Source organism: Diadema antillarum, unplaced genomic scaffold (assembly GCF_040938485.1).
Source record: "Diadema antillarum isolate AM-2024a unplaced genomic scaffold, OU_Dant_1.0 seq00000188_RagTag, whole genome shotgun sequence".
NCBI lineage: Eukaryota > Metazoa > Echinodermata > Echinoidea > Diadematoida > Diadematidae > Diadema > Diadema antillarum.
Genome location: NW_027271252.1, coordinates 89,626 through 102,664, shown reverse-complemented (window position 1 = coordinate 102,664; position 13,039 = coordinate 89,626). Strand labels below are relative to the sequence as shown.

Here is a 13,039-nt window from a genome sequence, read left to right as displayed (position 1 = left end):
AAATTACACATAATTGTTTTGCTCAAGTGGCTTAATCTTCGTTACTCCTAATACAGCCATGTTCTTTATATCATACACCATGACTTCCTAAGTATAGATGATACAAAGTGCACCTCTGGTATAATTTTCTTGGCTACACAGCTGATACAAGGTGATTCGATGGTTTACCATGAGCCAGTGTTGCTAGCTCATACAACGTAGATGCATGGCTGCGTCAAGATGATACAATGTCACACTCAGAGTGCCTGGCAGTTTGCTGAATGGCTAGGTCAACATAAAGCAATTGTACGACGGTGCAGATTAAAGTGACTGGCTGATACAGTGTAGCTAGGGGGAACTCATGTATATTGTAATGGCAAAACACCAGTGTCTTGCTCTTGGCTATGCGACTAGGGTGAAATTCTCCCACAGCATACATGTACCTGCATTTCTCTTGGCTACATAGCCAGGTCAAAAGCATTTCTAGAGTCATATACTGTAAACGTTAACATTTTTGTGCAACGCATTTTTCGCGCTGAGCGGCTCGCAGTCATACTCATGGGATCTTAAATTCAGGCGGTGCAATTGCTTACTTGTATATTTTTATCCAATTCAAAGACATTTAACTGTGTGAAACTGATGCGCTGCCCGATTCACTTGAACGTACATGTATGGCCTGCACAGAAACTAATGCATACACGCATGTGCTCAAATGAATGAAACTAATTGTACGTACTAGGGCCTATGCGCACAAGCACACGCACACTCATACCAGGGAGGTACCACAGACAAAGCACATACATCTAACCCATTCAAAATGTACAGAGAAAATCTCAATGATATTTTGCTGGTAATAGAATTGGAGGTTACTAAAAGTAGTGCCATATATTGTAAAAGTGGACATTTTTGCAGTGTGGAAATAAACCTATTTTCACTCATTTCGCACATGCAGACACTAGCGTGAAAATAAAAACATGCAAATATTTTTGCTTGCCATATGTTCCAGTAATCAATGTCTTGAAACATGCAAAATTCATCTCATCAGGCTAAGTGCGAAAAAATAATCACGTGATAAGACCCTACTTTTACAGAACACGAAAATTAACCCGCTGAGAACGAGTCCAGACTATACTCGGGCAGGGGTCTATGGGAAATGCATGTTGCAGCAAAATCAGTCCGTCCTCAACAGGTTAAAGTACCATCCATGTTAACAGTGCCTTGCTCTTGGCTGTATAGCCAGGTCAAAGGCATCTAACCATGATTTACCTTGAGTGCCTTGCTCTTAGCTGCATGGAGGACCTTGATCACAGTGCGGCAGTGGTGGCTCTTGATCTGGTCCAGGATGGAGTGGAAGCGAGCCATCAGGAACCGCCAGTGCTCCAGCTCGGCCAGTGGTCCCGTGTCGTCCGCCTCCTTTCGCATCTGTTCACTTTCCGCTATCACCTGAAGAGTGGGCAGGAGGAAAAGAAGTCAGCAGTGCAGGTGCTTGCTTTAATAGCTTCTAACAACTAGAATTCATATCTTGTTTGTTTGTTTGCTTGTCTGTTCGTATGGGGGTTTGGGTTGTTTTGTTGTTGTTGTTGTTATATTGTTTTTCAGTGAAAAGCTGTTCATAAGCAAATTGCGGCAGTGTTCCAATGTTGCATTTCAAAATATACTGTAAAACGAGGAATGTTCGCGTGCATTTTAATTTCACGAATTTCGCGAGTGCCAAGATTCGCGAAATTAAAATGCACGCGAAAATTCTTGTCTACATTATATGCATTGAGTGCCAGTGGCATTTCACGAAAATTTCATGCCGCCAAAAAAGCCGTCGGCTCCAATTCGTGAAAAATTCATGCCGCGAATATATCATGTTTTACAGTACATGTATCCTGCGCTGTGATATAACTGTAGAAACAAAACTTGTTTTCATATTACAGACTGCATTTGTTGCAATCGTTGCTATCCTACTGAAGGCTAAAATTCAAAAGTATCTTCTGCTTACAATATGAAATACATTGTAAATACACAAACACAGACACATGTTCCACAAATCTCATATGACTCAGGTGGTTACTATAGTACAGCGACATATATTTTGAGCCAGTTTAAGTTTTTACAGCCATACTTAGAAAATGCAAGATGAATACGAGGTTCAGTTTGTGCTTTGATATTTCATGTATCTGCGTGAATAGTGGTCATCTTTTACTTTGAAAGCCTATCAAACATCAACATCTTTCCCTGATGGGCCCTAATGGGTCGTAATCTGCCAAGTTGCAGAATGTAGTAATACCTGCTCAATCTCTTTACACCATGCATGCACAAGGTTCTCGAAAGCCTCGACGATCTCGGGATTGGCGGAGGCCGCCATGCAGTCAGCGGCAGTCTGGATGTTGTCCAGGTCAACCTCCTCACACTGACACAGCTTGACTGCCCCAGACACATTGATCTGTGCACCTGCCAATCAGGATGAAAAGAAATGAAAGATAATAATATAAATACTGTAATCATTAATATTTTTGCGTGATTAATTTTTCACGCTGAGCGACTCAAAAACATATTCGCGGGTTCTTGATTTCACACTGCGCAATTGCTAACCCATTCAGAACGTGCTGAGAAAATTGTGAAGATATTTTTCGCGGGTTTCAGAATCTGCCCTAGCCTAAGTAGCGCAAAATACGCGAAAATTAATGTACTGCAAAAATTTCTGCATTAACAGTGTAATGTCATTTACAGAAAGTATCAAAACCATGCACTACAAATGAAGACAAGAGATGAAACCATTTTCCAGAATGTATGACTAATGTTAAGATCATGCTGACAAGGAATATGTGACAACTAAAGCAACATAGATCAACATTTCATGCACATACATTTGAAGAACAAAGGATTTTTATGTGGTAGCACTGATCACAGTTATATTCAAGTTTTCCAGGCTTTTCGTTTCACTGACGATAGGAACATATTGAACTTGTTGAAGATGAGTCTAGAGTATACTCAGGCAGGTGTCTATAGACCAATTCGGGTTCGTTGAGGGCAGCAGACAATTTGTGGCACTGGGCGCAGCCATTAGCTCATTTTGCGGTGTCCCAGCATACCACCCCTCCTCTCCCCCACCCCACCGGCAACATGTTTATCGCGCACTTGTAACAAAGGTTCGCACACTAAGCAAGCATTCGCGCACTCAGTACGAGACGCCCATGCATTGGCTAAAGCAACCATGCATCAGTTTTTCATTCCGTGCGCGTGCTAATTTAGGGGAGAGGGGTGGGGGAGTGGGAGGGGGGTCGGCTGAGACACCGCAGTAATGGCGCTGCCCATGCCAAAAATACACATAGCGCGTCACAGAATCGGTCAATAGGAAATGTGTGTTGTAGCAATATCAGCCCGCCCTCAATGGGTTAAAAACAATACATACATCGATGTTAGAATACAATTACAAACACATCAATTAAACATTGAAAAAGAAATAGCAAAACAGAATTATAATTACGTACTAGATTTACAGGTATGCTATGGTAGGCAGCAGCCAGAAAGAAAATGTCCCTTGTTTTTTGGCTGACTTTCATTCATTCAATTTCAATTATCTAATAATCACCGTCAAGGAAATGAATGAAGTTGTCATAGGAGTCGCAAAAGTTCTTCTTGGTCTTCTTCCCATGGGGCGTGGCACTCAGCGTCCCCCAGTTGGCCAAGGCATTGAGGGTGGGGCGGTAGACACGGTCCAGCACCTGCTTGATGGCCGGTAGGACAGTCAGCTTGCCGTCACCCGTAGTGTTCAGAGCACCAAAGTTTACCTCCTGCAAGTCACGGGTCATTGGACTTTATATTTAAAAGTCATTTGGTCTTTGTGTGTACACATCATACAATCAGAAAACAAATCAACTTTTTCATTACCATGACAAGTAACAAATCTGCATACAGTTTAATGGCCTTTTGATGTGTTGGTAATAGAGTGTTTTAAAGGGATGGTACAGTATTTTCTGAGATGAGGATTCAGTTTTTTACTTTTTGCCAGATACTTCAAAATCATTTTATGAAATGGTAAAGAGCATACAATTCTACGAGAATTTAAAGTTTATTTGATGAAAAGTAGTTTTGAAGTGGCTGAGATATCCAAAAACAAAGTAAAACAAAGCAATCCTAATAAAAGTTAGGTCCCATCTTTTATTAGCATAGCTTTGTTTTGAATATCTCAGCCATTTCAAAACCAATTTTCATCAAATAAACTTTAAATTCCCCTTACAATTATATGCTCTTACATATTTCATGAGAGGTTTCTCACTATCTCAAAAAAAAAATTATCTTGAAAAAGCACTGAAAACCTGAAGCTCCGTCTCAACAGAAACTATACCACCCCTTTAAGATATTGCAGACTGACATGTAGAAAACAATCATCAGAAATCACCAATAAGCATTATACTGGGGATGTCTTCATTGTCATCACCACTATAGTGTTTATCATTGTTATCAATTTTCTTGTAATGATGATCAACGGTATGATGATGTTTTCTATTTAAAGCTGATGCCTGGTGAAAACCATACATGTCAGATTTATAACTTTAGTAGCGACACCAAATATGTCACATTGCAAAGTGCATGTCCCATCATGCAAAAATTTCTCTGACCTGATGTTTCAGTTTGGCTGTGTCAATACTCTGCTTATTCTGATATGTTTAACTTCAATTTTATTACCAGTTCCCCCCCCCCCCCCATGATTCATACTGATATATCAACTTCCTTGGAAAATGCTTTGTGTCCACGGTGGATAATTGCTATTGCTAGCTTTGTTTCTTGAATAGGAAAATACCCATTTTTCATTTCATCATTTTGGTTCTCCACTGCGAATTGATAAAAGTGCAATCGTCCTACTTGTCAAGATTTGTAGAATAATACAGTCATATGTGACCCTGCACCACAAAACCACCAAAGAGTAATAAGACATGGATTTTTAGTTCAGGGCAGATCCTGAAAGAGCAGATTCAAAGCTATATGATAGATAACTCAATAAAAATGGACTTTCCTAACCCTTCTAAATAATGTAAAGGAAGTTCATTCTCCAGAAAAGTTTTAACTGAGAAAAAAGACCATGAATTTTATGGTTTATTGAAGTCCTTAATCTCCCCCAGAGGTGCTCTGTGCAATGAATGGGACATCGGATATAAAATTCCAGAGCATCCGCTATAAAGGGATTATCAGATTAGGGAATTTCCAAGGACCAGGTAAAAGGGCACATTTCAGGGATATCAGGTTATTTCTGGTTTCCAGTGTGCATTACAAATACTCCCCTAACACAATATGATCTTTGAGAACTCTTTGATGAAGACTTACTTTGCCCCTGAATTGCTTCAAACAAGAAATTATGCCAAAATGAAAATCTTGGCAACATACAGCTGTACAGGAGGTAATGATAAAGAAAGGGACATCTTGTCCGGCAATACTGTACAATTATGCTGTAATTGAATTCGCCAGGGGATTTATTTCCTTGAATTTCACGAGCCGGGTGCTTTTCGCAAATTTAACAACATGTGAAAATATCAAATATGATCCCAACATGAAATAAATGTGCATGGCATTGCACACATTGCTCTGTTCATTACTGTACTCCATTATCACAAATTCAACCACATGCAAAATTTTCAGTAAGTCTTGATCCACGAAAAATTACCGGTAGACTCACTAAATGTAAGGTGCATACAGTACTAGGGATGACAATAATGGAAAGGGCCTCTGGACAAAGTTCTAATTTCTAGCTCCCAGTGAAGTGATGCAATCATTGCTCACCTCATGTATGTTCTTGCTGGTGAGAGCTGCGGCTGTCGTCCGCAGAAAGTACATGCACTTTCCAGTCAGCCCCTCCTTAGTCCCATCTGTGACAAACAGGCGCGTCATCTTTGCCCCCTTTGGGAGCGTAACGATACGGCCAGACTCTGTACAACAGAAATATGTGGAGGCACAGAAAATGTACTCCAGCGAAGAAATCAAAGCAATTCACAGAATAAGCAAACAAAAAAATGACAAAGCAAAGTGATAAGTTTCTCAATATTTGAACTTCAGACCTACGAGATACTTAATTTTCTAGCAAAACTGGTTCATTATTACACCACTTGACCTTGAAAAAAAAGATGTACATTTGATCTGATAGGTATGTATCACACAGGCACATTCAAATTGCTGCAATATGACAGCTACATCATGGATATGTTGCTTTCTGTTTTCCCACCTCTTTGCAATATGCCAAACTTGCCCATGGCAAAATCACTAGAGAAAGCAAGTTAGAGCTATACGTACATAAGTTTTTTGTTGTTGATTTTTTTAAACTGCTTTGGGAACAGGGATAGTTAATAATTCTTTGTCACTATGTGTATCTGCTGGGACAAATTTGCAAGTATGCATCATTCATAATACAGCTGTTTGCATCATATGACTATGTAACATAGACTCAGTAAAACTTGCAAAGGCATTTTCTAGTAGGGTCAAGCACTTAAGACCACTGCTCACAATGGCTTTTGATAAGTGAACACATACTGGCAAACAAGTGGATCTACCAATATGGACTTCATTTTGTACTTACCATGACCAGGAGGGTCTGCATCTTGTAGGAAGAACATCAGAGCCTTGGACCCACCAGGGTCTAGAAACTTGTCCATCAAGTTCAGTTGCTTTAAACAAAATAAAAAAAAAAAACTAGAAAAGCACTTGGAGAGCGCAAACCTCCAAGCCAGCCATTCATTTCCATCCATACATGCATGCAACTTCCCAATAGAGAAGTGTTCTGTTTCCGTCATCGGCTTTCAGCCGCGTGACGCCTTGCCCGAGCAGAGCATGCGCTTTTAATAGTGCACGTATGTAAACCTCCAGTATGCGCATCTAGAACTCCCAAGTTCATTGACCTTTATACACCAAAAGATAAAAAATCCTTCAAAAGTACATTACAATTTCCAGATCACTACCAAAATTCAATCATCTGTTCCTTGTGTCATTATTACCTTTTCCTGCAAGTTTCATTAAAATCCGTTCCCAACTTTTTGAGTTATTTTGCAAACAGACAAACCAACGCCGATGATCACTTAACCCGTTCCTTCCGCAATTCTCTAAATACCTTTAATGTCCCCAAAAGAGATTCTTTTCGCCCGTCAACAGAAAATGGACAGGTTGGTAATCCACCTGTGTGAAAGCAGTCAAGCGGTACATGTATCTCCTCCCCACAGTCAACTACATGTGCCCTTGAACAATGGAAATATTGATCGGGTGCAATGTATGAATAGAGCGTGCGCTGATGGGCTCACAGACTCTTTTGTTCCACACAAAACCAGATGACTGAGGTCAGCGAACACAGAAATCTACTGAGCTCAGCTTTGATCCCTAATGTACATGTTCATACGAGTTTTGTAGCAGAGCTAGGGCAAACTAAATCAGAACAAAGGTTAAAAAAAATACTGTGATATACGCATTTTTCCAACAGAAAGAGAACAAGTGCTGATAGAATAAACTCTAATCTTTTTTATCAAACCCATTTTCGGGGACTTTATAACACCAAGAAACATGAATTTAGGCCACGATAGCAGGCACTCTGGTATTCATCTTGGGAACCTGGTATATCAGGTTCCCGTATATCAGTTACTCCCGTCCCGTAAGGAATGGGTTAACCTCTTCCTTCCTTGGCAGAAGTAAAAAATAAACCACAAGTATTCCATCAAACTACCTCAGGATAATCAAGACTTAAGCTTTGTGCATAAACTCAGCATTACAAGGGCATTTTGTCCACTTCTTAATTGATTTTATTAACATTTTGAATATAAGTGATGTTTAATTTTTCTTCATTGTCAGATCTGTTGATGCTTTGAATCCTTTCAACCTCGTCCACTTAAATTAGCAGCACCTACAGCATTTGAGTTTCTCTGTCTAATGCTAAATGTATATCAATTGACCTTGGATTCCTTGCCCTTTGACATAGCATGCCATCAACCAAACATGTATTTTTCAATTTAAGACTCATTTGCTAATTTAACTAGAAATATCACTGAAGGTGATTAATACCCCCGCCCCGTGACGACAGTCTTACCCAAGGAATGATCTTTCCTTGATCTTCTGCCATTTAAATGCCGTTACCATGGCAACGCAGCTTCCGACACGTCCGAAAAATATGTCTTGCACATCTTCCCACCAAGACTATTGTGTGTGCCACATTTCATAAGCTTTTGTCAAAAACTGAGGAAGTAGTTCAATCCACAAGATCTGTCCTTGATCTTCCGCCATTAATATGCCGTTACCATGGCAACGCAGCTTCCGACACGTCCCAAAAATATGTCTTGCACATCTTCCCACCAAGACCAATGTGTGTGCCACATTTCATGAGCTTCAGTCGAATACAGAGGAAGTAGTTCAATCCGCAAGATCTTTCCTTGATCTTCTGCCATTTATATGCCGTTACCATGGCAACGCAGCTTCCGACACGTCCGAAAAATATGTCTTCCACATCTTCCCACCAAGATCAAGGTGTGTGCCACATTTCATAAGCTTTGGTTAAAAAACCGAGGAAGTAGTTAAATCCGCAAGATCTTTCCTTGATCTTCTGCCATTAATATGCCGTTACCATGGCAACGTACTTTCGGGTACTGTCAAAAAATGCGTCTTGCACATCTACAACCAAAGGCACACATCTGTACCAAGTTTCATGGAAATTGGGCAAAAACTGAGGAAGTAGTTTGCAACACAAAATTTTCCATCATTTTGGCTCATAATATGTGAGCTGTTACCATGGCAACATACTTTTTGTCACTGTCAAGAAATGTGTCATGCTGACCTATATCCTAAGACAAACATTTAATATGAATTCCATGAGAATTGGAAGAACACTGATGAAGCAGTTTTGCCATGAAGCATTTTGCCCCATATTTTACCAATAACATGCCGTTACCATGGCAACGCACTTTTTGCCACTGCGGAAATATGTGTCTTGCACATTAACATATTCAGATGAACATCTGTACCTAATTTCATAAAAATTGATAAAAAACTGTGGGAGGAGTTCGCGACGCAAGATTTGTACCCATTTTTGCCCATAATATGCCGTTACCATGGCAACGTACTTTTGGGTACTGTCAAAAAATACGTCTTGCACATCTACAACCCAAGGCACACATCTGTGCCAAGTTTTATGGGAATCGGTTGAAAACTGAGGAAGTAGTTCGCGACGCAAGATTTGCAACGGACCGACCGCCCGACCGACCGCCCGACCGACCGCCCGACCGCCCGACCGCCCGACCGTCCGCTGATTCCTATATACTTCGTTTGGCGGGGGTATAAAAAGTCAGTCAAATAAACATGTCGTAAATACACCATAAAAGAAGGAGCTCAAAATCAATCCATATTTTTTTTGTTCTTACCTCAGATGAATCCAGGATGAATTCTTCAACGGACGGCAGGTCCATATCAATGAACCTCCCTACTATCTCAAGCAGGTATTTGTGAGCTGGGGATATCCTTGTACGCCGCATTTCCCTCGCTTCCTTTGCCCTTGCCTATATTCAAATAAACGAGTAATGCCATTCCGTATCCATAAACCCAAGTACAACAAAAAGTACTGTAAACAAAGTGATGTATGATTTTGGAGACGCATTGAGACGCCTGGACTGAGGATTTCATTCGGATTACAAAATGGCAGCATCTTCTAAGAATATGTGCTGTGCGTTGTTGATTCACAGCTGTTGCTACTGCTATATGATGGCATTTCTCATATGTTACCAGCATGAAAATTCGAATGTGGAGTAATAAGAGCAGTTACAGAAATTAACTCAAGAATCTCCTTGTAAAGTGATCTGCAAGGGTGAATTCTTTACAAAACAGTCGAGGCTACGTTGAGATTCTTATGGAGGTCACTATCATGCGTAGTCAGCTCAGCTAGATTGACATCCAGATTAAAAATTCATCACTGATGTGCATAATTTTGTAATTATATCTGCATGGTCCAGGGCCAGGATTGGTACCTGCTGCATACAGTACATTAATAATACTGCAGAAACTATTGATGTCAACCTCATCGCACTCAGCAACTCACAAAGTCATTCATTCTTGGCATCCAACTTGCATGCATTTCAATTGTTGCTATGTCAGGCAAAACCTTGGCAGGCATCTTCTTTTTGGGGGGTGCCAAAATGACCTTTTTGTTAAACAGATTGCTTGAAATTCAAGTATATGTAGGACATTGATGAGGCAAAGTAAAATAATAAATAAACAAATAAATTTTTAATTTCTAAATTTTAACTTTAAAAAAAAAGAAAAAAAAAGATAAGGGCAATCTCTTTTTGCCTGAATGATATTTAGGTAGTCTAACTGCCTGTTGTTTTTGAGCAGGGTGGATCAACAATTTCTAGGCTGTGTATGTGGAAGGTTCGACAGCTGAAAACTGAAAATTAATTGAAATTTCATCCTTTTATCACTTTTTGTTAAACTTTTTTTTCATGCGGCAGCAAAAAATTATGTAGAGACTTTTCTATGCGGGGACAAGAAACTAGAATTCTTTTCTTAGACCTACGTTCTACTTGGCCTCTACCAATCTAACATTGTTACTCTTACCATTACAATTTACTACAGGAGGGTCAAAACGATGCTTTAATTACTAGGTAAATTTATAGTAAATATGTTATTGTAATGTAAACTACTAGTACTAGATCCTCTTCTATAGCATAGGCTCTGATGATATTTGATTAGGTTGCTGATATTTATTCACATCAACTGGTTGCTTATAATTTAGTTATTTATCTATTAATTCCTCCATCTATTTAACACTTGCCCAAGCTGGCATAGGTCTTGGTGTAAACATTATTCCTGTGTCTTTAATAATGTAGGCACAACTACAATATTCACCTGCTTCTCCTTCAAAGTCTCGGCTTGCAGTGCTCCCACCACACTCTTCCTCTGTGTGCGCAGCCTAGCACCTCCAGCCCCGGGGAAGAGGGACTGCCGCCTCTGGTCGGGCGGGCCAGCTGAGTCCAGCTGGGCCCTGGGATGCAGTGACGAGTGATCGTGGGTCGACATCGTTCCTCTTGAAATGGCCGAGGCTGAAATAAATTCGCACGATCAGAAGTTGTAGCGTTACTAGTATTATCGTCAGCCATTGTTTTACTGGAGACCAGCCAGAGATGATAAGCATCACCCCCACCCCCCCCCCCCCCTCAAAAAAAAAACCAAAAAAAAGGCTAACGTTACAGAATAAATTTTGGATTCCAAATCTTTCGACAGTGTGTTACTGTTGTCAGTGTTGAGTATTACTGCGTCTACAAACTCCTATCATTTAAACAATCGTTCAATCATGAGATGCTAGCTAGCTAGCTCTCTCAAAAGTGAAAGACGCCCTCAAGGCTCAAGACTCAAACTTTTCCAAGACGGGACCAAAAACAAAGTGTGTGTTTTTTTTTTTCCACAAAAAAAAAAAAGACCCTTAATTTAGTTTTAGACTCCAGGGCCCTGTTTCATAAAAGATGTTTGGATGTCAACTCTTGCTGGAATGACAACTTCCTTATTATAGCAACAGCTAATCAGGAAGCTCCATTCATGTCGTTACCATATAGAACATATGACAATTGACATTCATATCAACTTTTTATGAAACGGGGCCCTGGACTCTGGAGTTCTCTCTCTGCTTGGGTTTTTCTTGCCCCTCAAGATACCTAGGTCTACGTTTAGGTAAATTAACTTCATCTAGACCATACATAAAGTTAAAGACCGCAAGATTCTACATCACACTGAGCCTGCAAATGAGGATGTCCATACATGCAGCAGCGTCTGTTGATGACGCAGTGCACAGGGTAGGAGGATCTAACGTTAGAGAGGGCAATGAAATCAAAAAGAGAAAACAACTTACAAGCTCGTGATAGCGAGGTGCCACTGCTTTCTAGGGTATCTCACTAAAATGGGGAGGTTGATTTGATAATTACTAGTACATGGAAAGACGGGCTGTAGGTCCTACTGTAGATCAGGGATTCTGTCTTCATCTGTGCAAGATTAAGACAAGTTTTCCTCCGTCCGTAAAGCCGTAACTAACTGCGGTTGACCGTCCGCCGCCGCGCCGCCGGGTTAATTTGTGATCGTTTGCTGTAGAACTGTGTGTTTGTGCGCGTATAGTATGCGCTCAACCATCAGTGCTAGCTCTGTGTACAGTACAGTAATACGTGCAGGAAATAAAAGAAGAATACGGGACTGCACATACGGTGTGGTGATGGGAATCAACGCATTTTATGCGCGTCATCCAGTCCGCAGCGCAGGTTTCTCAGCAGTCAATTGGGCGGCATAAGCGCAGCGCGCACCCTCTTATGCGCGCAGTCTACTAGTATCTTCATTCGTGCAGACGACAGAGTGACGATTACTAGTATACACTCAGCCGCGTCCAAAAAAGAAGAAGAAGAAGAAGAAGAAGAAGAAAGAAAGAAACCCGACTCGGTTACTTTTATTTCGAATTTGATTAACCCAAACAAGAGATTTGCTATAAAAAAAAAAAGAAAAGCCCACCACATGTAAAAAACATAAGACACCACGTTCAACATACATGTAATATTGGGCAGCCTGTGAAAAGACTGTAGATTAAATTACTACTATAGTGTATAGTATGATAGTCCCAATATTCCAGGGGTGGTATTCTGAAATCCTTCCTAGGAAGAAATTTCTTCCTAAGTCAGGATTTTTTCCTAAGTGGTATTCTGAAAATCTTCCTAAGTTTCTTCCTAAGTAGACTTAGGAAGAAACTTAGGAAGGGGGAGGGAATATGCAAATTTCTGACTTAGGAAGAAGTTGGTATTCTAGAATGCACTTAGGAAAGAATTTTAGGAAAATATTTAGGAAAGCTCCACCCCTGTCCTAAGTACGTTGTTAAGAATAGCAAACTGCAAGCATCGTGATAGGCACGCTTGTCAGTCATTGCGCGCACATGTACTTTGATGCGCGAAGTGAGCGTGAGAAAGGGGACGTGCCGCACCCTCGTGTATTTGACCCTACGTCATAGTAATATGCGATTGTCATTGGCAGACATCGGTTAGTTCCTTATGATACGGCATTTCGTATTGGCTTAGGAAAGGACGTG

The 13,039-nt window shown here is 40.5% G+C and overlaps 1 protein-coding gene across 1 annotated transcript in view; it reads right to left on the bottom strand.

The window, feature by feature from the left end:
• Positions 1–11,918, bottom strand: part of LOC139728638 (dynein axonemal heavy chain 8-like) — a 130,319-nt gene extending 118,401 nt beyond the window's left edge. The window contains exons 1-8 of the mRNA XM_071639576.1: positions 11,828–11,918; positions 10,831–11,024; positions 9,351–9,485; positions 6,536–6,623; positions 5,746–5,891; positions 3,560–3,761; positions 2,255–2,418; positions 1,246–1,422 (exon numbers count right to left, since the gene is read on the bottom strand). Coding sequence (XP_071495677.1) covers positions 1,246–1,422; positions 2,255–2,418; positions 3,560–3,761; positions 5,746–5,891; positions 6,536–6,623; positions 9,351–9,485; positions 10,831–11,001 — 1,083 coding nt within the window. The 5' untranslated portion in view covers positions 11,002–11,024; positions 11,828–11,918. The remainder of the gene's footprint in view (positions 1–1,245; positions 1,423–2,254; positions 2,419–3,559; positions 3,762–5,745; positions 5,892–6,535; positions 6,624–9,350; positions 9,486–10,830; positions 11,025–11,827) is intronic.
• Between the last annotated feature and the right edge of the window lie 1,121 nt (positions 11,919–13,039).